Below are 15,391 nucleotides of genomic sequence, written 5' to 3'. Positions count from 1 at the left end.
GGAAGAGCAATAAAAGTCCCATTTACTGAGGACCTACTATTTGCCAGACACAGTGCCAAGAGGAATAGCAATAAAAGTCTCACTTATTGGGCACCTACTATGCGCCAAGCGCTTCGTAGAATAATAAACATACTTATTGAACACCTACTGTGTGTCATGCACGGTGCCAAAGGCTCTATAACATAATAGTAAACATCCTTATTTATTGAACACCCACTGTGTGTCAGACATAGCACCAAGAATAAAATGACAGTAAATATACTTATTTATTGAACACTTACTATGTGCTGGGCAAGGTGCCAAGTGGAAGAGCAATAAAAGCTCCATTTACTTGGCACCTACTATGTGCCAGGCACTTTGCCAAGTGGGAGAGCAATACAAGTCTCATTTATTGGGCAACTACTAGGGCAACTACTATGCACCAGGCATACTGCCAAGTGGGAGAGTAATTAAAGCCCCGTTTACTGGGCACCTACTATGTGCCAGGCATGATGCTAAGTGGAAGAGCAATAAAAGTCCCATTTACTGGGGACCTATTATGTGCCAGACATGGTGCCAAGAGGAATGACAGTAAAAGTCCTATTTATTGGGCACCTACTATGTGCCAAGCATGGTGCCAAGGGCTTCACAGAATAATAGTAAACATCCTTATTTATCGAACACCTACTGTGTGCCAGACATAGCACCAGGAATAGAATGACAGTAAACATACTTATTCATTGAACACCTACTGTGTGCCAGGCACTGTGCCAAGTGGAATAGCAATCAAAGCCCCATTTGCTGGGCACCTACTATGTGGCATGGTGCCAAGGGCTTCATAGAATAACAGTTTAAAAAATTCTACTTAGTGAATCCCTACTATGTGCCACATACCAGGCCAAGGACTTCACAGAATAACAGTAAAATATTTATTATACACCTACTGTGTGCTAGGCATTGTGCCAGAGGAATAGCAAAAGTTCCATTTATTGCACACCTACTGTGTGCCAGGCACACCAGTCAGAGCTTCATAGGATAATAGTAAACACATTTATTTACCGAGCATCTACTGTGTGCCAGGGGAACAGCCGTAAAAGCCCCATTTATCAGGCACCTACTGTGTGCTAGGCATAGCTCTAAGAGCTTCAGAGGTCAACAGTAAGAGCATCTATTTACTGCACACCTGTCCTACCAGGGACCTCGGAGGCCGCCCGATGGCTTACTCCAACCAGGACCACCCTCTTGGCCTCATTTGCAAAGAAAATAATGCTCATGCCCTGAACACCTACTGTGTGCCAGTAAGCATGCCAAAGGCTGCACAGAATAATAAAATAAATAGAGTAAATAAAGTGCCTGTAGATTGGACACCTACTGTGTTGGTACTAGGCTCAGGGCTTAACAGATAACACAGCCCACATTTAGCACCTACTGTGTGCCTAGATCCTTATAGATCACAGTTCTGTTCTGAGCCCCTACTATGCAGCTGGCACCACACAGCCCATTATAGATCAACAGCAAGTCTGCCTTATGGAACACCTACTGTGGGCTGGGCACTGTAATAGCAGTTGTCATTTATGCTGCACCTACTGCGTGCCAAGCATCTGTTAAGGACTTTATAAGGTAACAGTACTAGTCCCCACATAGTAAGTACCTACTGTGTGCCAGGCACTGTCCTAAGGACATTATCACTTAACATTAATAGTCCCCACATAGTAAGCACCTACTGTGTGCCAGGCAGTGTGCCAAGGAAATTACCAGGTTAACAGTACTAGTCCCCACATAGTAAGCACCTATTGTGTGCCAAGCACTGTGCCAAGGAAATTATCAGGGAACAGTACTAGTCTCCGCATAGTAAGCACCTACTGTGTACCAGGCACTGTGCTAAGAACATTATCACATAACATTAATAGTCCCTGCATAGTAAGCACCTACTATGTGCCAGGTACCCTGCTAAGATTATTATCGGATAACAGTACTAGTACCCACATAGTAAGCACCTACTGTGTGCCAGGCATGGTGCCAAGGGCTTCATAGAATAACAGTTTAAAAAAAATCCACTTAGGGGCCGGCCCGGTGGTGCTGCGGTTAAGTGCACACTTTCTGCTTCATGGGCCTGGGGTTCTCCAGTTCGGATCCCGGGTGCGGACATGGCCCCACTTGGCACGCCATGCTGAGGCAGGCGTCCCACGTACAAAGTAGAGGAAGATGGGCACGCATGTTAGCTCAGGGCTAATCTTTCTCAAAAAAAAAATTCTACTTAGTGAATCCCTACTATGTGCCAAGTACCAGGCCAAGGACTTCACAGAATAAAAATAAAATATTTATTACACCTACTGTGTGCCAGGCATTGTGCCAGCAGAAAAGCAAAAGCTCTATTTATTGGGCACCTACTGTGTGCCAGGTACAGCAGTCAGAGCTTCATAGGATAACAAATAGTAAACACGTTTATTTACTGAGCATCTACTGTGTGCCAGGGGAACAGCCGTAAAAGCCCCATTTATCAGGCACCTACTGTGTGCTAGGCACAGCTCTAAGAGCTTCAGAGGTCAACAGTAAGAGCATCTATTTACTGCACACCTGTCCTACCAGGGACCTCGGAGGCCGCCCGATGGCTTACTCCAACCAGGACCACCCTCTTGGCCTCATTTGCAAAGAAAATAATGCTCATGCCCTGAACACCTACTGCGTGCCAGTAAGCATGGCAAAGGCTGTATAGAGTAATAAAATAAATAGAGTAAATAAAAGTGCCTGTAGGTTGGACACCTACTGTGTTGGTACTAGGCTCAGGGCTTAACAGATAACACAGCCCACATTTAGCACCTACTGTGTGCCTAGATCCTTATAGATCACAGTTCTGTTCTGAGCCCCTACTATGCAGCTGGCACCACACAGCCCATTACAAATCAACGGCAAGTCTCCTTTATGGAACACCTACTATGGGCTAGGCAGATAAAAATAACAGCTGTCATTTATGCGGCACCTACTGTGTGCCAGGCACTGTGCTAAGGACATTATCAGGTAACAGTAAAAGTCCCCGCATAGTAAGCATCTACTGTGTGCCAGGCACTGTCCTAAGGACATTATCACGTAACAGTAATAGTTGCTGCATAGTAAGCACCCACTGTGTGCCAAGCACTGTGCCAAGGACATTATTGAGTAACAGTAGTAGTCCCTAAATAGTAAACACCTACTGTGTGCTAGGCACCATGCTAAGGACTTTATCAGGTAACAGTACTAGTCCCCACATAGTAAGCACCTACTGTGTACCAGGCACCATGCTAAGGATGTTATCACATAACAGTAATAGTCCCTGCATAGTAAGCACCTACTGTGTACCAAGCACGTGTGATAACTAAGGATGTTATCACATAACATTAATAGTCCCTGCATAATAAGCACCTACTGTGTGCCAGGCACTGTGCGAAGGACATTGTTGTGTAACAGTACTAGTCCCCACATAGTAAGCACCTACTGTATGCCAGCTGCTGATATGACTGGATAACAGGAGTAGTCCCCACATATTAAGCACTTACTGTATGCTAGGCACCATGCCAAGGGCCTTATGTGAAAATGGTAATAGTTCTTATTGCGCACCTGCTGTCTGCACACATGGTGCCAAGGGCTTTGCAGATAATAATGCCATGTTTCGAGCAAAAACTGTGTCCCCCAAACCGTGCCAGGCCCTTTCAGACTGACAGTATGTGCCTAGCACCAGGCCAACCTCCTTAAAGACAGTGCCATTAATAAGCACTTACTGTATGCCAGGCATTGTGCCCAGAGCTTTGCAGAACAAGAATTGTAGCCCTCATGTTTGGGTACCTACTGTGCGCCTGGCTGCAGGTTAAACTTGTTACAGACTACTAGAAGCTTCTGTTCTTAGAGTGCTAACTATGTGCCCAACACTGTGCCAATCCATGTTTAGATTTAAAACCGCAGCTGCATTTATGGAGCGCCTACTGTGTGCCAGGCAGTGTTGAGCGACAGTGACAGTTCCCGTATATTAAGCTAGGAGCTTCCTGGACTAAGCATCATGGTCTCCAGGTGCCGAGCACGAGGGGCCAGGCCCCACGCTAAGGGCCTCACTGTCGATAAGCCTCACGTTCTATGCATCTTCTGTGTGCCCTAAGCCCTAAGCTCTTTTCAGCCTCAAAAATGCGTCCCACTGATGGCGCCTTGTTTAATTCTCATGGGCCCCCTAGGTGGCGGAAGTCTGCCCCCTCCACCCCATGCTATGGGGGGGGGGACAAGTTTCAAAGTCCGCCGGCTTGGTTTCCTATTCACCCTGGTTGTGTACCTACCGGGTGCCAGGCCCGATCATCCTGGGTGCTTTCCAGACATCACCTCTCATTTTACAGAGAAGGCAACGGAGGCCCAGAGACGCCAAGCTGCCTGCCTGGGGGGCACGTGGTGGCAAAGCCAGGATGGGACCCCCAGCTCAGCTGTGGTCCACAGGCTGCCTCGCCTTGAGGCTGGGAGCTCAGGCTTTCTCAGCTCGGGCCAGCTGAGGATGGCTGGAGCCACGCTCCCTCAACTGGCCCTGACTCTAGCATCTGCCTCGCCTGGAGGGAGGCCCAGAGAGGTCGCCGGCACACACAGCCCATACCATCACGCCAGCCTCATTGGTTCACGGAGTGTGTATTTATTGAGTACTCAGCACATGAACACCCTGTACCGGGGTCTGGGACCCGAATGCATCAGAGGCCCTATCCTCAAAGACACTGGGCAATGAGACCCCAGGGGCCACTGTGATGGCTCACTTCAACTCGAATGACCCCCTGGCCCCCTTACAGTGAAATACCCAAACTAGATCCTTGGGGCGCCCTCCCTCATTTCTTGACCAGCCACCCCAACCAAAAGTGCCCAGGGGTGAGGGGGGCGGGGTCAGGCAGGGGCGGAAAAACCAACCGAGGAATGAGCCGGGAGGAATGGATTCGCTGATAAAGGGGGAGGAAAAACAAAACCAAAATCGTAATAAAACAAGAAACGACAGTGATGGCGATGATGATGAGAAAAACCATAATAAAAGAAAGAAAGACACCTTCCAGAAAACTCCCAGTCTGGTTACCTACCTTCCACGCTTCAACTGCTAACTTATAAGACTTTCTTACGAGGGAGGGAGAGGCGGGAGTAAGGCTGAGCTACGAGGCCAGACCGAGCTCTGGGTGGGTCTCGGGACGCCCAGGGTGGGCACGCTGCAGTTCTGGAGTGGCGCCGGCGAGGCGGGAAGGTGGGACGGCGTCTGGGGAGACCCACGGCTGAGTGGTCTGGCCTCCACCTACCCTTGTGTTCAGCCTAGGACGCCCACAGCCCCCGGGAGAAACGCCTGGCCCTGAGTCTCGGCTCCCAGTCCTCTTGGGCCCCACCCGTCTCGGGGCGAGAAGTGGGGAGTCCCTTCTCCCCGACGCCCTGTCCTGGGCCGCCCCGGAGGTCCGCGTGGCTGGGCCAAAGCCGCCTTCTCGACGACCCTGGAGGCCGCCTCCTTCACAATCCGGCCCAACCTGCGTGGCATCTCGGGGGGGGGGGGGCGGTGTGGACAGAGACACGGATGCGTGGCACATGGCTCCCCATTAGCGGGCAGGAGCACCTCTTGACAGAGGGATGGAGCGTTCAGGGGGCTGAATTTGGCCTCTGGACTGTCCGTGCAGCCCGGAGCGGTGGGCCCACGGGGTGGGGGTGGGGGGGCACGCAGGGTGGGCCGTCTTTGTGAACCTGCTTGAGACCAGCGCGTACTCACCTTGGCGACACCCGTGCCGGTCTCTCTCACGTGGCCGCCCAAGCCACAGGACACCCTCACTGATCGCCTCGCGCACAAGCACGCCCGGACGCCTCGGCTCGACTCAGGGGAGCGGGGAGGGGGGGAAGGGGCCGGGGTGGCGGGGGGGGGGGGGTGCCGTGTCTCCAAGGCCCTTGATCTCAGCGGCTCAGACGCCCCGACCCGAGTCGCTGTCACTCTCGACTGACCCGTGACCCCCTGTGCACGCACACCTGGCGGGGGGCTTGAGGTTGGAACAGCAAAGTGGTTTCCGGAACGAGGCCTGGGATGGCCACGCTGTGACTGACTGAGAGGGGGGCAGGGAGGAGGGCCTGGTGGCAGGGGCCACGATGGCCGAGGCCACGCTGGGCTGAGCGGAGAAGGACGCAGCAGGGGGAGGGGCTGCCTAGGCCCTCAGCCTGCAGGGAGGGGGGCGCAGAGCCAGCTGCCGGCTGCGGTGTCCGGGCCACGAGGTGACTTGTCTGTGACAGGGAGGCCGGGCGGGCACAGTGAAGAACTCAGGAATTCGAGCACCCTGTCGTGGGGCCTGCGCTGCCCCCCAAACCTGGCGTCAGCTCTGACTCCTCCACCCCCCGCCCCCGGCAATGGGGGACCCTGTCTCAGGGGAGGAAGGGCCGTCTGGGGACGGGGCTTCATCTCCGTGCCCCCTGCTCTCTCTGGGAACGACGGGGCGCAAGCGGTGACGGCCTCACGCAGCCCTTTGGACGCCTGTGCCATGAGTGCGACGTGGCCCAGCCACGAGCCCTGAATCCGGGGCGGGAGGAGGAGGGACCCGGCGCCCTCAGCAACCGAACGAGGCACAAACCGGCCGCGGCTCATCCCCCAGGGCTCCAGGCCTGGGAGACGGAGAAACCGGAGCTGCGGGAGCCCCACAGGCGAGCCCTCGCTGCACTGGGGGGAAACTGAGGCACGGCCTGGGCAGATGTGTCCGAGGTCAAGGGGCTGGGTGGGGCGGGCCAGAGGCGCCCCCCTGCTGCTTGTGCCATCTCTGCGGGGTCAGTGCGCTCAGGGGACAGCCGTGCGGCGGAGGGGCCCCCGCGGGGAAGGGCGCGTCTGCGAGACACCTACTGGACTGCAGTGTGCGCTGGCGCACCGCCGAGGTGAAGGCGCCCAGGCCCTGCGGCGAGCGCGCCGCCAGGCGGAACGAGTACTCCGTGTTGGGCTTGAGGTCGTCCACCACGAAGGCCGTGGCCGGGTCGAAGGTCCTCCCGACCTGGGGGGGCGCAGGGAGAGGCAGAGACAGAGAGAGACACAGAGAAAGAGAGGGAGATAGAGATAGAGAGATAGAAAGGGAGACAGAGAGACAGAGACAGAGACACAGAGATAGAGACACAAAGAGAGATAGAGAGACATTGAGACAGAGACAAAGAGTGAGACACAGAGAGACAGAGATAGAAAGAGATAGAGATACAAGGAGACAGAGAGATAGAGACATAGAGAAATAGGGACAGAGAGAGATAGAGACAGAGAGACAGAGATAGAGACACAGAAAGATACAGAGAGATGAGAGACAGAGACAGAGAGATAGACACAGAGAGACAGAGAGATGAGAGAGACAGAGACACAGAGAGAGGTAGAGACAGAGATACAGAGTGACAGACGGACATAGAGACACAGAAAGATACACAGAGATAAGAGAGAGACAGAGATGAGAGATGGAGAGATACAAAGAGAAATACAGATAGATAGAGAAAGAGATAGACAGAGACACAAAGAGAGATAGAGACAGAGACACAGTGACAGACAGAGATAGAGACACAAAGACACAGAGAGATGAGAGAGACAAAGAGAGACAGAAATAGAGACAGAGACAGAGAAAGAGAGACACAGAGAGAGCAACAGAGACAGAGACACAGAAAGATAGAGAGATGAGAGACAGAGACAGAGAGATAGAGAGACACAGAGACAGAGCAAGAGAAACAGAGAGACACAGAGACAGCGACACCAACGAATGACAGAGACAGAGAGACAGTGAGACACCGGAGAGCAGAGAAAGTGGGGCCGAGAGAAGGGGGTAGACAGACGCGGAGGCGGAGAGGGGACAGCAGAGGAGGTCGAGGTGCACGGGGCCGGGGGTGGGGGGGGAAGAGACATCAGGCGCGGGGTCAGTGGACACATGGACCCCCCCAGCCCCCCGTGTCCCCCCGCCGCCCGGTACCTCTCGGCCGTGGTCGCCCTCGCGGAAGAGCAGCTCATACTTGATGATGCTCTCCTGGCGCGGGGGGCTCCACGACAGCCCGATGCTCGTCTCCGACTTGGCCTCCGCCCGGAAGTTCATGGGCTGGCCGGGCACTGGGGGGGGCGAGGCAGAGGGACGGCCATGGGGGGAGGCCGGGGAGGGGTCCCCACCCTCCAGAGGACCCCGTTCTCCCGAAAAGAGGCTCATGAAAAGCTGAGCGCCACCCTGGTGGAAAGGCTGTTCCTCTCCAGATGCTTCTGGAATGTTCTCCACTCTTCTGATTTCTCTTACTTTCCCGGGGACCCACCCATCACCCCTGATGTTAGCTGTCCCCCTCCATACCCCACCCTCTCTGCTTCCGGTGCAAAAATGATTAAAAATTCCCCTTTCGAGTCACCCCAGCAGCCTCCTCGCCCCCAAATTAACCGACAGAGAAATTGCGGGGACAGTATTTTGAAACGTGGATTTCTATGCTGTCCCCGCTCTGCAGCCGCCGGGTCCCAACCCTCTCATCCCTTCGCTTGGGCAGCGGCCTGAGTCTCCCCGGATTTGAGGTTCTGGAAGCCTGACCCCATAAGGGAGGGACCAGAAACCCGCAGAGAGCTGGGGCCCCATCCCACCCCCAGCCCTTCAACTGGAGCGGGCGGGAGACCGGCCCACCGCCTTGGGGCGATGCGCTTCCCACTTCTTATTATAAAACAGGCTGCGTGGGTCTCTCCAAGGACAGCAGCGGACACGGGGTCCTCAAACTCAGATGCTGACGGGGGCCGAGTAAGGAAGAGAGAACAGGGAGGCAAGAGGAAACCGCCCCCTCGCCTCGGACGCAGCTGCGGGGATCTCTCTGACGTCAGGAGGCAGCCCCGTGGGCTTGCCAAACCCGATTTTCCAAGGGAAGCAGAAATTTGGGTTTTTCTGAGACAACTTCCTGCTTCAAAACGCTGGCAGGAAAATCTCCAAAAGCCCCTTGCGGGACACGGGAGCCACTTTGCAGCTTCCAGGCAAGACCGCCAGCTGCGGGCGAGGAGAGGCATCCAGGTGCACGGAGACGCACCCTTGCGCTCGGAGACGCATCTTTGCCCCACCACCCCCTGCCCTCCGGAAGGACGGCCCCGAATCCCGCTGTCCCCTGTGGAAGTCACGCCCCCCCGCCGACCGCTCACCTCCCTGCTGTGTCTTGACCTGGATGGGGTCCGAGAGGGGCCCGTCGCCCACCGAGGTGAAGGCCAGCACACGCACCGTGTAGGTCTCGTCCTCCAGCAGGCTGCCCACGGTGGTCAGCAGGCTGTCGTCCACGTTGTGCTTCTGCCAGTTGCCCACGGGGTGCTCGGGCTCCATGGTGTAGTAGATACGGTAGCCGCGGATCAGGCCGTTGGGCTCCACGGGCTCCTCCCACTGGATGATCATGGTGGTGGCGCTCAGCATGCGGGCCTGCACGTTGCGGGGGGCACTGGCTGGGGCCTGCTCGCCCGTGCGGGTGACCACCGACTCGCTGGGGGGCCCCTGGCCAATGGAGTTGACGGCCGACACCCAGATCTCGTACTCCGAGTTGGGGCTCAGCCCGCCGATGCTGTAGCGGGTCGTGGTGATATCCTCCTTGATCTGGTACGGCCCGTCCTGGCTCTTCGATTTATACTCGATAACGTAGTAGGACACTGGATCCGGGTTGCCCGAGTCCCACGTGATGGTGATGCTAGTGGCTGTGTTCTCGGTCACCACCGGAGTCCCGGGGGCTTTGGGGAGAGCTGTGGGCGGGACGCAGAGTGACATCAGGCACGTTGGCTGCAGACCGTGAAGGCTGTGTGACTTCCAGCCATGCAACTGCCCTCTTTGAGCCTTCACCTCCTCAGCGGTGACCAGGGGCCTAATGACCCCCATCGCATCCTCTATAGCAGGGGTCGGCAAACTACAGCGTGAGGGCCGCCATCTGTTTTTATAAACAAAGTTTTATCGGAACACGGCCACGCTTATGTATTGCCGATGGCTGCTTTTGCATTACGGTGGCAGGGTTGAGTAGCCACAGCAGAGACAAGGCGGCCCGTCAAGCCGAACATATTTATTTTTTAATATTAGCTTTTTAAGAAAAATACTTACGTTTGAAAGAAACACTGGTGGTCCCTGGTCTACAGCGCTTTCTGTGGCTCACGTCTGTCTGTTCCCCGTCCACGCTTGCTGTTCCCTGCACCTGGCAGGCTCTGCCCCCACATAGCCAAGTGGCCGGCTCCAGCCTCCCTCACCTCTCTGGCTAGAGGCACCTTTGCCCAGTTCTTATCACCACCTGAGGTTATCTCGTTTTTTGCCTGTTCTCCGCCCACAACAGGAACCGAGTTTTATTTACAGCTGCATTCCCAGGCCCTAGAAGCATCCGCCAGGAGTTCAATCCCTCAGCAAAATGCCCAACAACCCAGCCGACGGTGACACCTTCGAGACCACTCAGCTCTGCCACTGTAGCCCGAAAGTAGCTACAGACAAGGTGTGAACAAAGTGGCGTGTGTCAATAAAACTTTATTTATAAAAACAAGTGGGGGGCCGGGTTCAGTCCGCGGGCTGTAGTTTGCTGGCCTCTGTTTTAAAGCGTAAAAAATACTTGGGGACACCTTCCTCTGAATCTCACCGCACACTCGAGACATCAGGAGAATCTGGAGCCTGGTCCCCCACATCCTGGCCCCCCACCACCCTCCGTATCTCTCTGTTTTTGAACAGACTGCTCCCCATTTATTTTCTCGTTCTTGTTCAACTTTTTAGTCTTTCCCTAACTTCCCTGGCAGGTGGGACCTTTACTCTGGGGTCCGAATGACATTATGTGGTCCCCATCACCGCTTGAATCAGCCTGTACCATGGCTGTGTGGCCGTCTCCCACTTTGGACAGTGACCTCCCCAGAGTGAGACCAGGTCTCATTCCTCGGGGCCCCGAATAATTTATACCCAATAAATATTTTTTTCCAAAATTGTCCCCTTCACAGCCACGAATGACCGAGCCAAATCGGTAACTCAGAGGTTTTCCACCCGTAACCCCCCCACCCGGGCCTGAGGTTTGGGCACCACCCGCCTCCCCCGTGTCCGGTGGGTGCTGCTCACATTTCACCGTGATCTGGGCCACCGCCTCGATGACGCCCAGGCTGGACATGGCCACGCAGGTGTAGTTGGCGGAGTCCTTGACGTCGGTGAGTTCCAGCACATTGCGGCCCACGGGCATGTCATCTTCGGGCGTCAGGTCCTCAGCCCCCTGCATCCACTTGACGTAGGGCATGGGCGAGCCCACGGCCACGCAGGTGATGTTCACGTTGCCACCTGGCATGATCTCGTGGCTCACGGGCAAGATGGAGAATCGGGGAGCCACACGGCGGACTGGGGGGCGGGCGGGGGTGGCAGGTGCGGGGGGGGGGGGGATGCGCGGGGGCGCGGTGGGGGGTGGGGTGGCGGGGGAGACGGGAGGCAGAGGAGAAAAGAAAGAGCAGGAAGAAAGAAAGAAGGAAAGAAAGAAAAAAAGGAAAAAAAAAAGTGGAAAACAATTTAAATATAAACAGGGCTCTTTCTTTCCCCCCGTTGAAATTTTTTTTTTTCTTCCAAATGAAAAGAAAACAAACAAACCAAATTAAAAAACCAAATTCCAACACAAAGAAACCAAAACTTCAAAGGAAGGTACTTCACAAACAATATAGAGAGAGATACATATCGATATATAAGAGACATAAAGCATTATTCCATAGCAACAGGGTTTCAGAGACCAGAGGAGCTGGTCACAGCACAGTTACGAACACAAAAATTTATCAGTCGTTTCTCATCTTTGCTGCAAAGACGTGGTTTCGGGGAGCAGCAACCCCCAACCCCGCCCGGCCTGCGCTCCCAAACAGGGAGTTCCGGAAAGTTCCAGCCGCCAAGTGGCGGGGGGTGGGGGGGTCTCTGAGAAGGTCAGATGGGGAGCGAGGAAGGTCGTGGGCCCAGCTGGGACCGGGAGGGGGCCGAGATGCCCTCTGGTGACTCGGGGGCCCCACCCCCACTTCCCGAGGGCCCTCAAGGAAAAGATGAGAAACTCTAATGAAATTTTTGTGGTTTTAGGGTCTAGAAACCCTTCTAAAAGCTTCTGTCGGATCTGACAAGGTTCCATTGATAGATGCAGCTCTCAGACTCACAAACAGCATGCAAAATAGGTTGGTCGAGAGAAAGAGAGAGAGAGAGAGAGAGAGAGAGAGAGAGAGAGAGAGGAAGACAAGCAGAAGGAGGACAGAGAGGGGGACGATGCCAAGAGACCTGGATCTCGGGGGCCTTGAATGCACACTCGTGTGGGGACCAGAGAGGAGCCGAGAGACAGAGAGAGAACAGGAATGGAGAGACAGAGAGAGGGGGACAGAGACAGAGAAAGCCGGAGGGGGGAGGGGGCCCACTTCAACGCTGCATGTTAATTCTAGCGGATGTGACCCAATGCGACATGTCACATTGTCACATCGCAGCCCTGGCAGAATAATAAACAGGATATTATTAAGAAGAAGAGGAGTCAATGGGGGGATGAACTTGAATGGTGAGGGAACAGGGGGACATGTCCTGTGCGATTCCCAGCGGGAAGCGGGTGCAGCCTTCCGGCCCGGATCTCACGGACCGTGAAGGCAGCAGGATGCATTCCGGGGGCTCCGTTTTCAGAAGCTGGACGGGTTTCGGGGTGGGAAAGGAGAGGGGTGGATGCTTAGGGACTTCTAAAAGGCGTTGCTGCCCCCTGAGAGATGTGTCATGGCCGTTGGGGGGGGGGGGGGGGGGGACTCGGGTGAACCTAAAATCCTGCCAGCCAGAAAGAGCTGGTCCCTGGCTTCGAGGAGCCACGTGGGGTGGCTGGTCCTCAGCTTGGGGCGGGTCAAGGAGCCCTGCCTCCAACTGCAGAGATGACAGACGGAGCCCCGGGGAGGCTCAACCAGGCCACCAAGGGACGTCCAGCATCTCGACTTGTCTCACACGGTCTTGGGGTGCAGCCGGACCCCTGAGGGGGTGCGTATAGGGGGGCTCTGGCCTGCCCTATAGAGGAGGGGGCTCCAGGGGTGTAATAAAGGGAGGCAGCTAGTTCCCTCTCTTCCAGCCTGGGTTCCCAGCTGGGAGCCCCTGCTCCCTGAACCCCGGCTGGAGGCCAAGAGAAGGGGGAGCTCCTTGGGGGCAGGAGGAGGGCCAAGGAGCCAGCAGCCCTTCGGAAAAGGAAGCCCCACGAAAAGTCCAGAGTCACACTGGAGACGGGATGAGGAAGTGGAAGGGATGGCAGAGAGGGAGGAGCGGGGGTGGGGAGACAGACGGCCATGCAGACAGACTGGGGGCGAGGGGCGGGGCCGGCCGCTGAGATGGGGGGCGGCTTTCTGGCAGGGCCGGGCGGAGGGTTGGGGGGCGTCGGGGGGAGAATGGGGTCCGGCCAGCCAGCGGACAGACGTGGTCCAGGCCAGCCACCGGCATCCACAGCGAGGCATGAGTGGGATGCCCGGATGCGGCGTTGTCATGGAAACGGAACACGATGGGGGATGAGCGTGGGGGAGCTAATTAATCGAGGACAGAAAGCGGGCGGGCGTCGAGGTCCAAAACAAAACCAGGAGAAACAAATGAAAGAAGAGAGCGGAGGGAAAAAAAAAAAAAATTATCCCCAAACCAACCGAACGGAAAAAAAAAATCCCTCGGAAAGAAAAAGGCCCAAAAGCAAGAAGAAAAAAACAAAACCGAACAAAACATGGAATGGCTGTGGGGCTGAAAATCGGGGTCTGAAAGGAGGCGGACTGTGGCTTCCCCAGGGAGGTGCCCCCCCCACCCCCGGCAGAACACAGGGTCTGGCCTCCTCACCCTGCACCCAAGACCCTCCGTGGAGGGTTCGAGGCGGCCACAGAGGTGAGACCCTCGCGGAGAAAGAAGCTTTGGAACAAACCGACCCGGCCCCACTGGAGCCCCTCGCGGCCATATCTCAGTGACACCTTGCCCCTCGCTCAGGGCTGAACAGAAAGAGGTCCAGACACTCTCATTGCAGAGCAAAGGCAAAACTCCTCGGGGCCTCAGCATCCCATAGAAAAGCTCTCCGGGCGGGGGTGGGTGGGTGGGGGGAGCCGATCTGGCTGAATGAGCGATGCTCAGCCTGGGCATGAGGCCAGTGAAGTTCCCTTCTGGCCTCCCAGGGCGGGGGAAAGGTCAAGGAAATGCTACACCTTAAGAGAGTCTGGGAATGAATGAGAAATAAAAAAGAAAATAATAAAGGAAAGACTAAGAATTTGTACGGACTCCTCAACTCGCTCTATCACTCCCGACTTGGAGAGGCGACTGTCCTTCTGCCCACTTTGTGGATGGGGGAGCAGAGGCTCAGGGCAGGGACAGGAAGACACAGAGAACGGAAGTGGTGGGGCCAGAGCTCAAAGGCGGGCACGCCTGGTTCCCGCATCTCAGATAAACTGAGCCTTCTTTCACTACCATAAGTAGCAAGAATTATAGGCTGGTGTCCCTTCTTGGCATGTGGTTCTTTCAAACTTGTGTGTCCTTACCCTCTTGGGACACCAATGAGGACAGTGCCCATTGGCTATACCCATCAACTGAGTAATGCCCAGTAACCACCAATTAAATAACACCCAGCAGCCATCATGATAAATGTCTAGAAGCCATCAGTAAAAGGCTCATACTGAAAGGGGTTGTTGGAACATCAAGAGCCAGCTTTAGGATTCAAAGGTTAGATGCGAACCCAATTTGTTCCTCTGTGAAGCTCAAACGTCTCGCCCAAAAGACCCCGTTTGCATCTGATCTTAAAATCTTATCTTCGAATATCTCCCCTTAGGAAGGAACATCCCTTGGAAGGTCTCTCTAACTTTTTTCAGAAGGAAAGACAAGGCATGCGTCTTGAATATGTAGCAGCCTTCTGCACAGGAATTATAAGTCAGTTCGATGTGGGAGGGCATTTATCAACCACGGTAATTTTAGTGCTTACGATCCACAACATGGCCGGCAGCCATCAGTTAAAGGGATCTGCCAATAGCCAGAAAGGCTGTTTCCTAAGACGCTTTGCCCACTTGCTTTCTCACCCACCCCGTTTGTCTCGAAGGGGGTGCTGTAGGAAGAGGGCTGGTTTGCCACGAGTTTGGGGAGAATCGTGCCCATTGGCGCTGGGTGGCTCAGAACCCCCTCCCTCCCCGGGAGGTCTCATAGGGCCTCTGGGCACCCTCCCAGCTGGCAGGGCGGGCGGCTGACGCTGTGTTCTGCCCAGTATGGTACTGACACCCACCCGCGTCATCTTTCCACCCCCGGCTGCAAGCTTGAGGTGCGGGTTAGAAAGTAAGGTGGGCGCGGAGCCCACGGGACGGCGTGGCCCCGCGGGACCCCCGCCCCCAATTACCGACCTGAATGGAGGGTCCAGGCGGGTTATAAGGGGACCACACCAGCCTTGGTCCTCAGCATGCTCCAGCTGGCTTCCGTTTCCAGCTCTTCTCCTCACCGAGTAGCCGGGGGGTCCCAGCGGGGGGGGG

The 15,391-nt window shown here is 55.4% G+C and overlaps 1 protein-coding gene across 4 annotated transcripts in view; it reads right to left on the bottom strand.

The window, feature by feature from the left end:
- PTPRS (protein tyrosine phosphatase receptor type S) overlaps positions 1 to 15,391 on the bottom strand; it is a 66,240-nt gene that overhangs the window by 21,749 nt on the left and 29,100 nt on the right. For all 4 annotated transcript variants that reach the window (XM_046685362.1, XM_046685364.1, XM_046685363.1 and 1 more), the window contains 4 exons: positions 11,007 to 11,276; positions 9,092 to 9,673; positions 7,911 to 8,044; positions 6,821 to 6,965 (listed from right to left, as the gene is read on the bottom strand). In XM_046685362.1, coding sequence (XP_046541318.1) covers positions 6,821 to 6,965; positions 7,911 to 8,044; positions 9,092 to 9,673; positions 11,007 to 11,276 — 1,131 coding nt within the window. The remainder of the gene's footprint in view (positions 1 to 6,820; positions 6,966 to 7,910; positions 8,045 to 9,091; positions 9,674 to 11,006; positions 11,277 to 15,391) is intronic.

Source organism: Equus quagga, chromosome 14 (genome assembly GCF_021613505.1).
Source record: "Equus quagga isolate Etosha38 chromosome 14, UCLA_HA_Equagga_1.0, whole genome shotgun sequence".
Lineage (NCBI taxonomy): Eukaryota > Metazoa > Chordata > Mammalia > Perissodactyla > Equidae > Equus > Equus quagga.
Note: the sequence above shows the minus strand (reverse complement) of the source record. Positions and strands in the feature narration are given on the sequence as shown.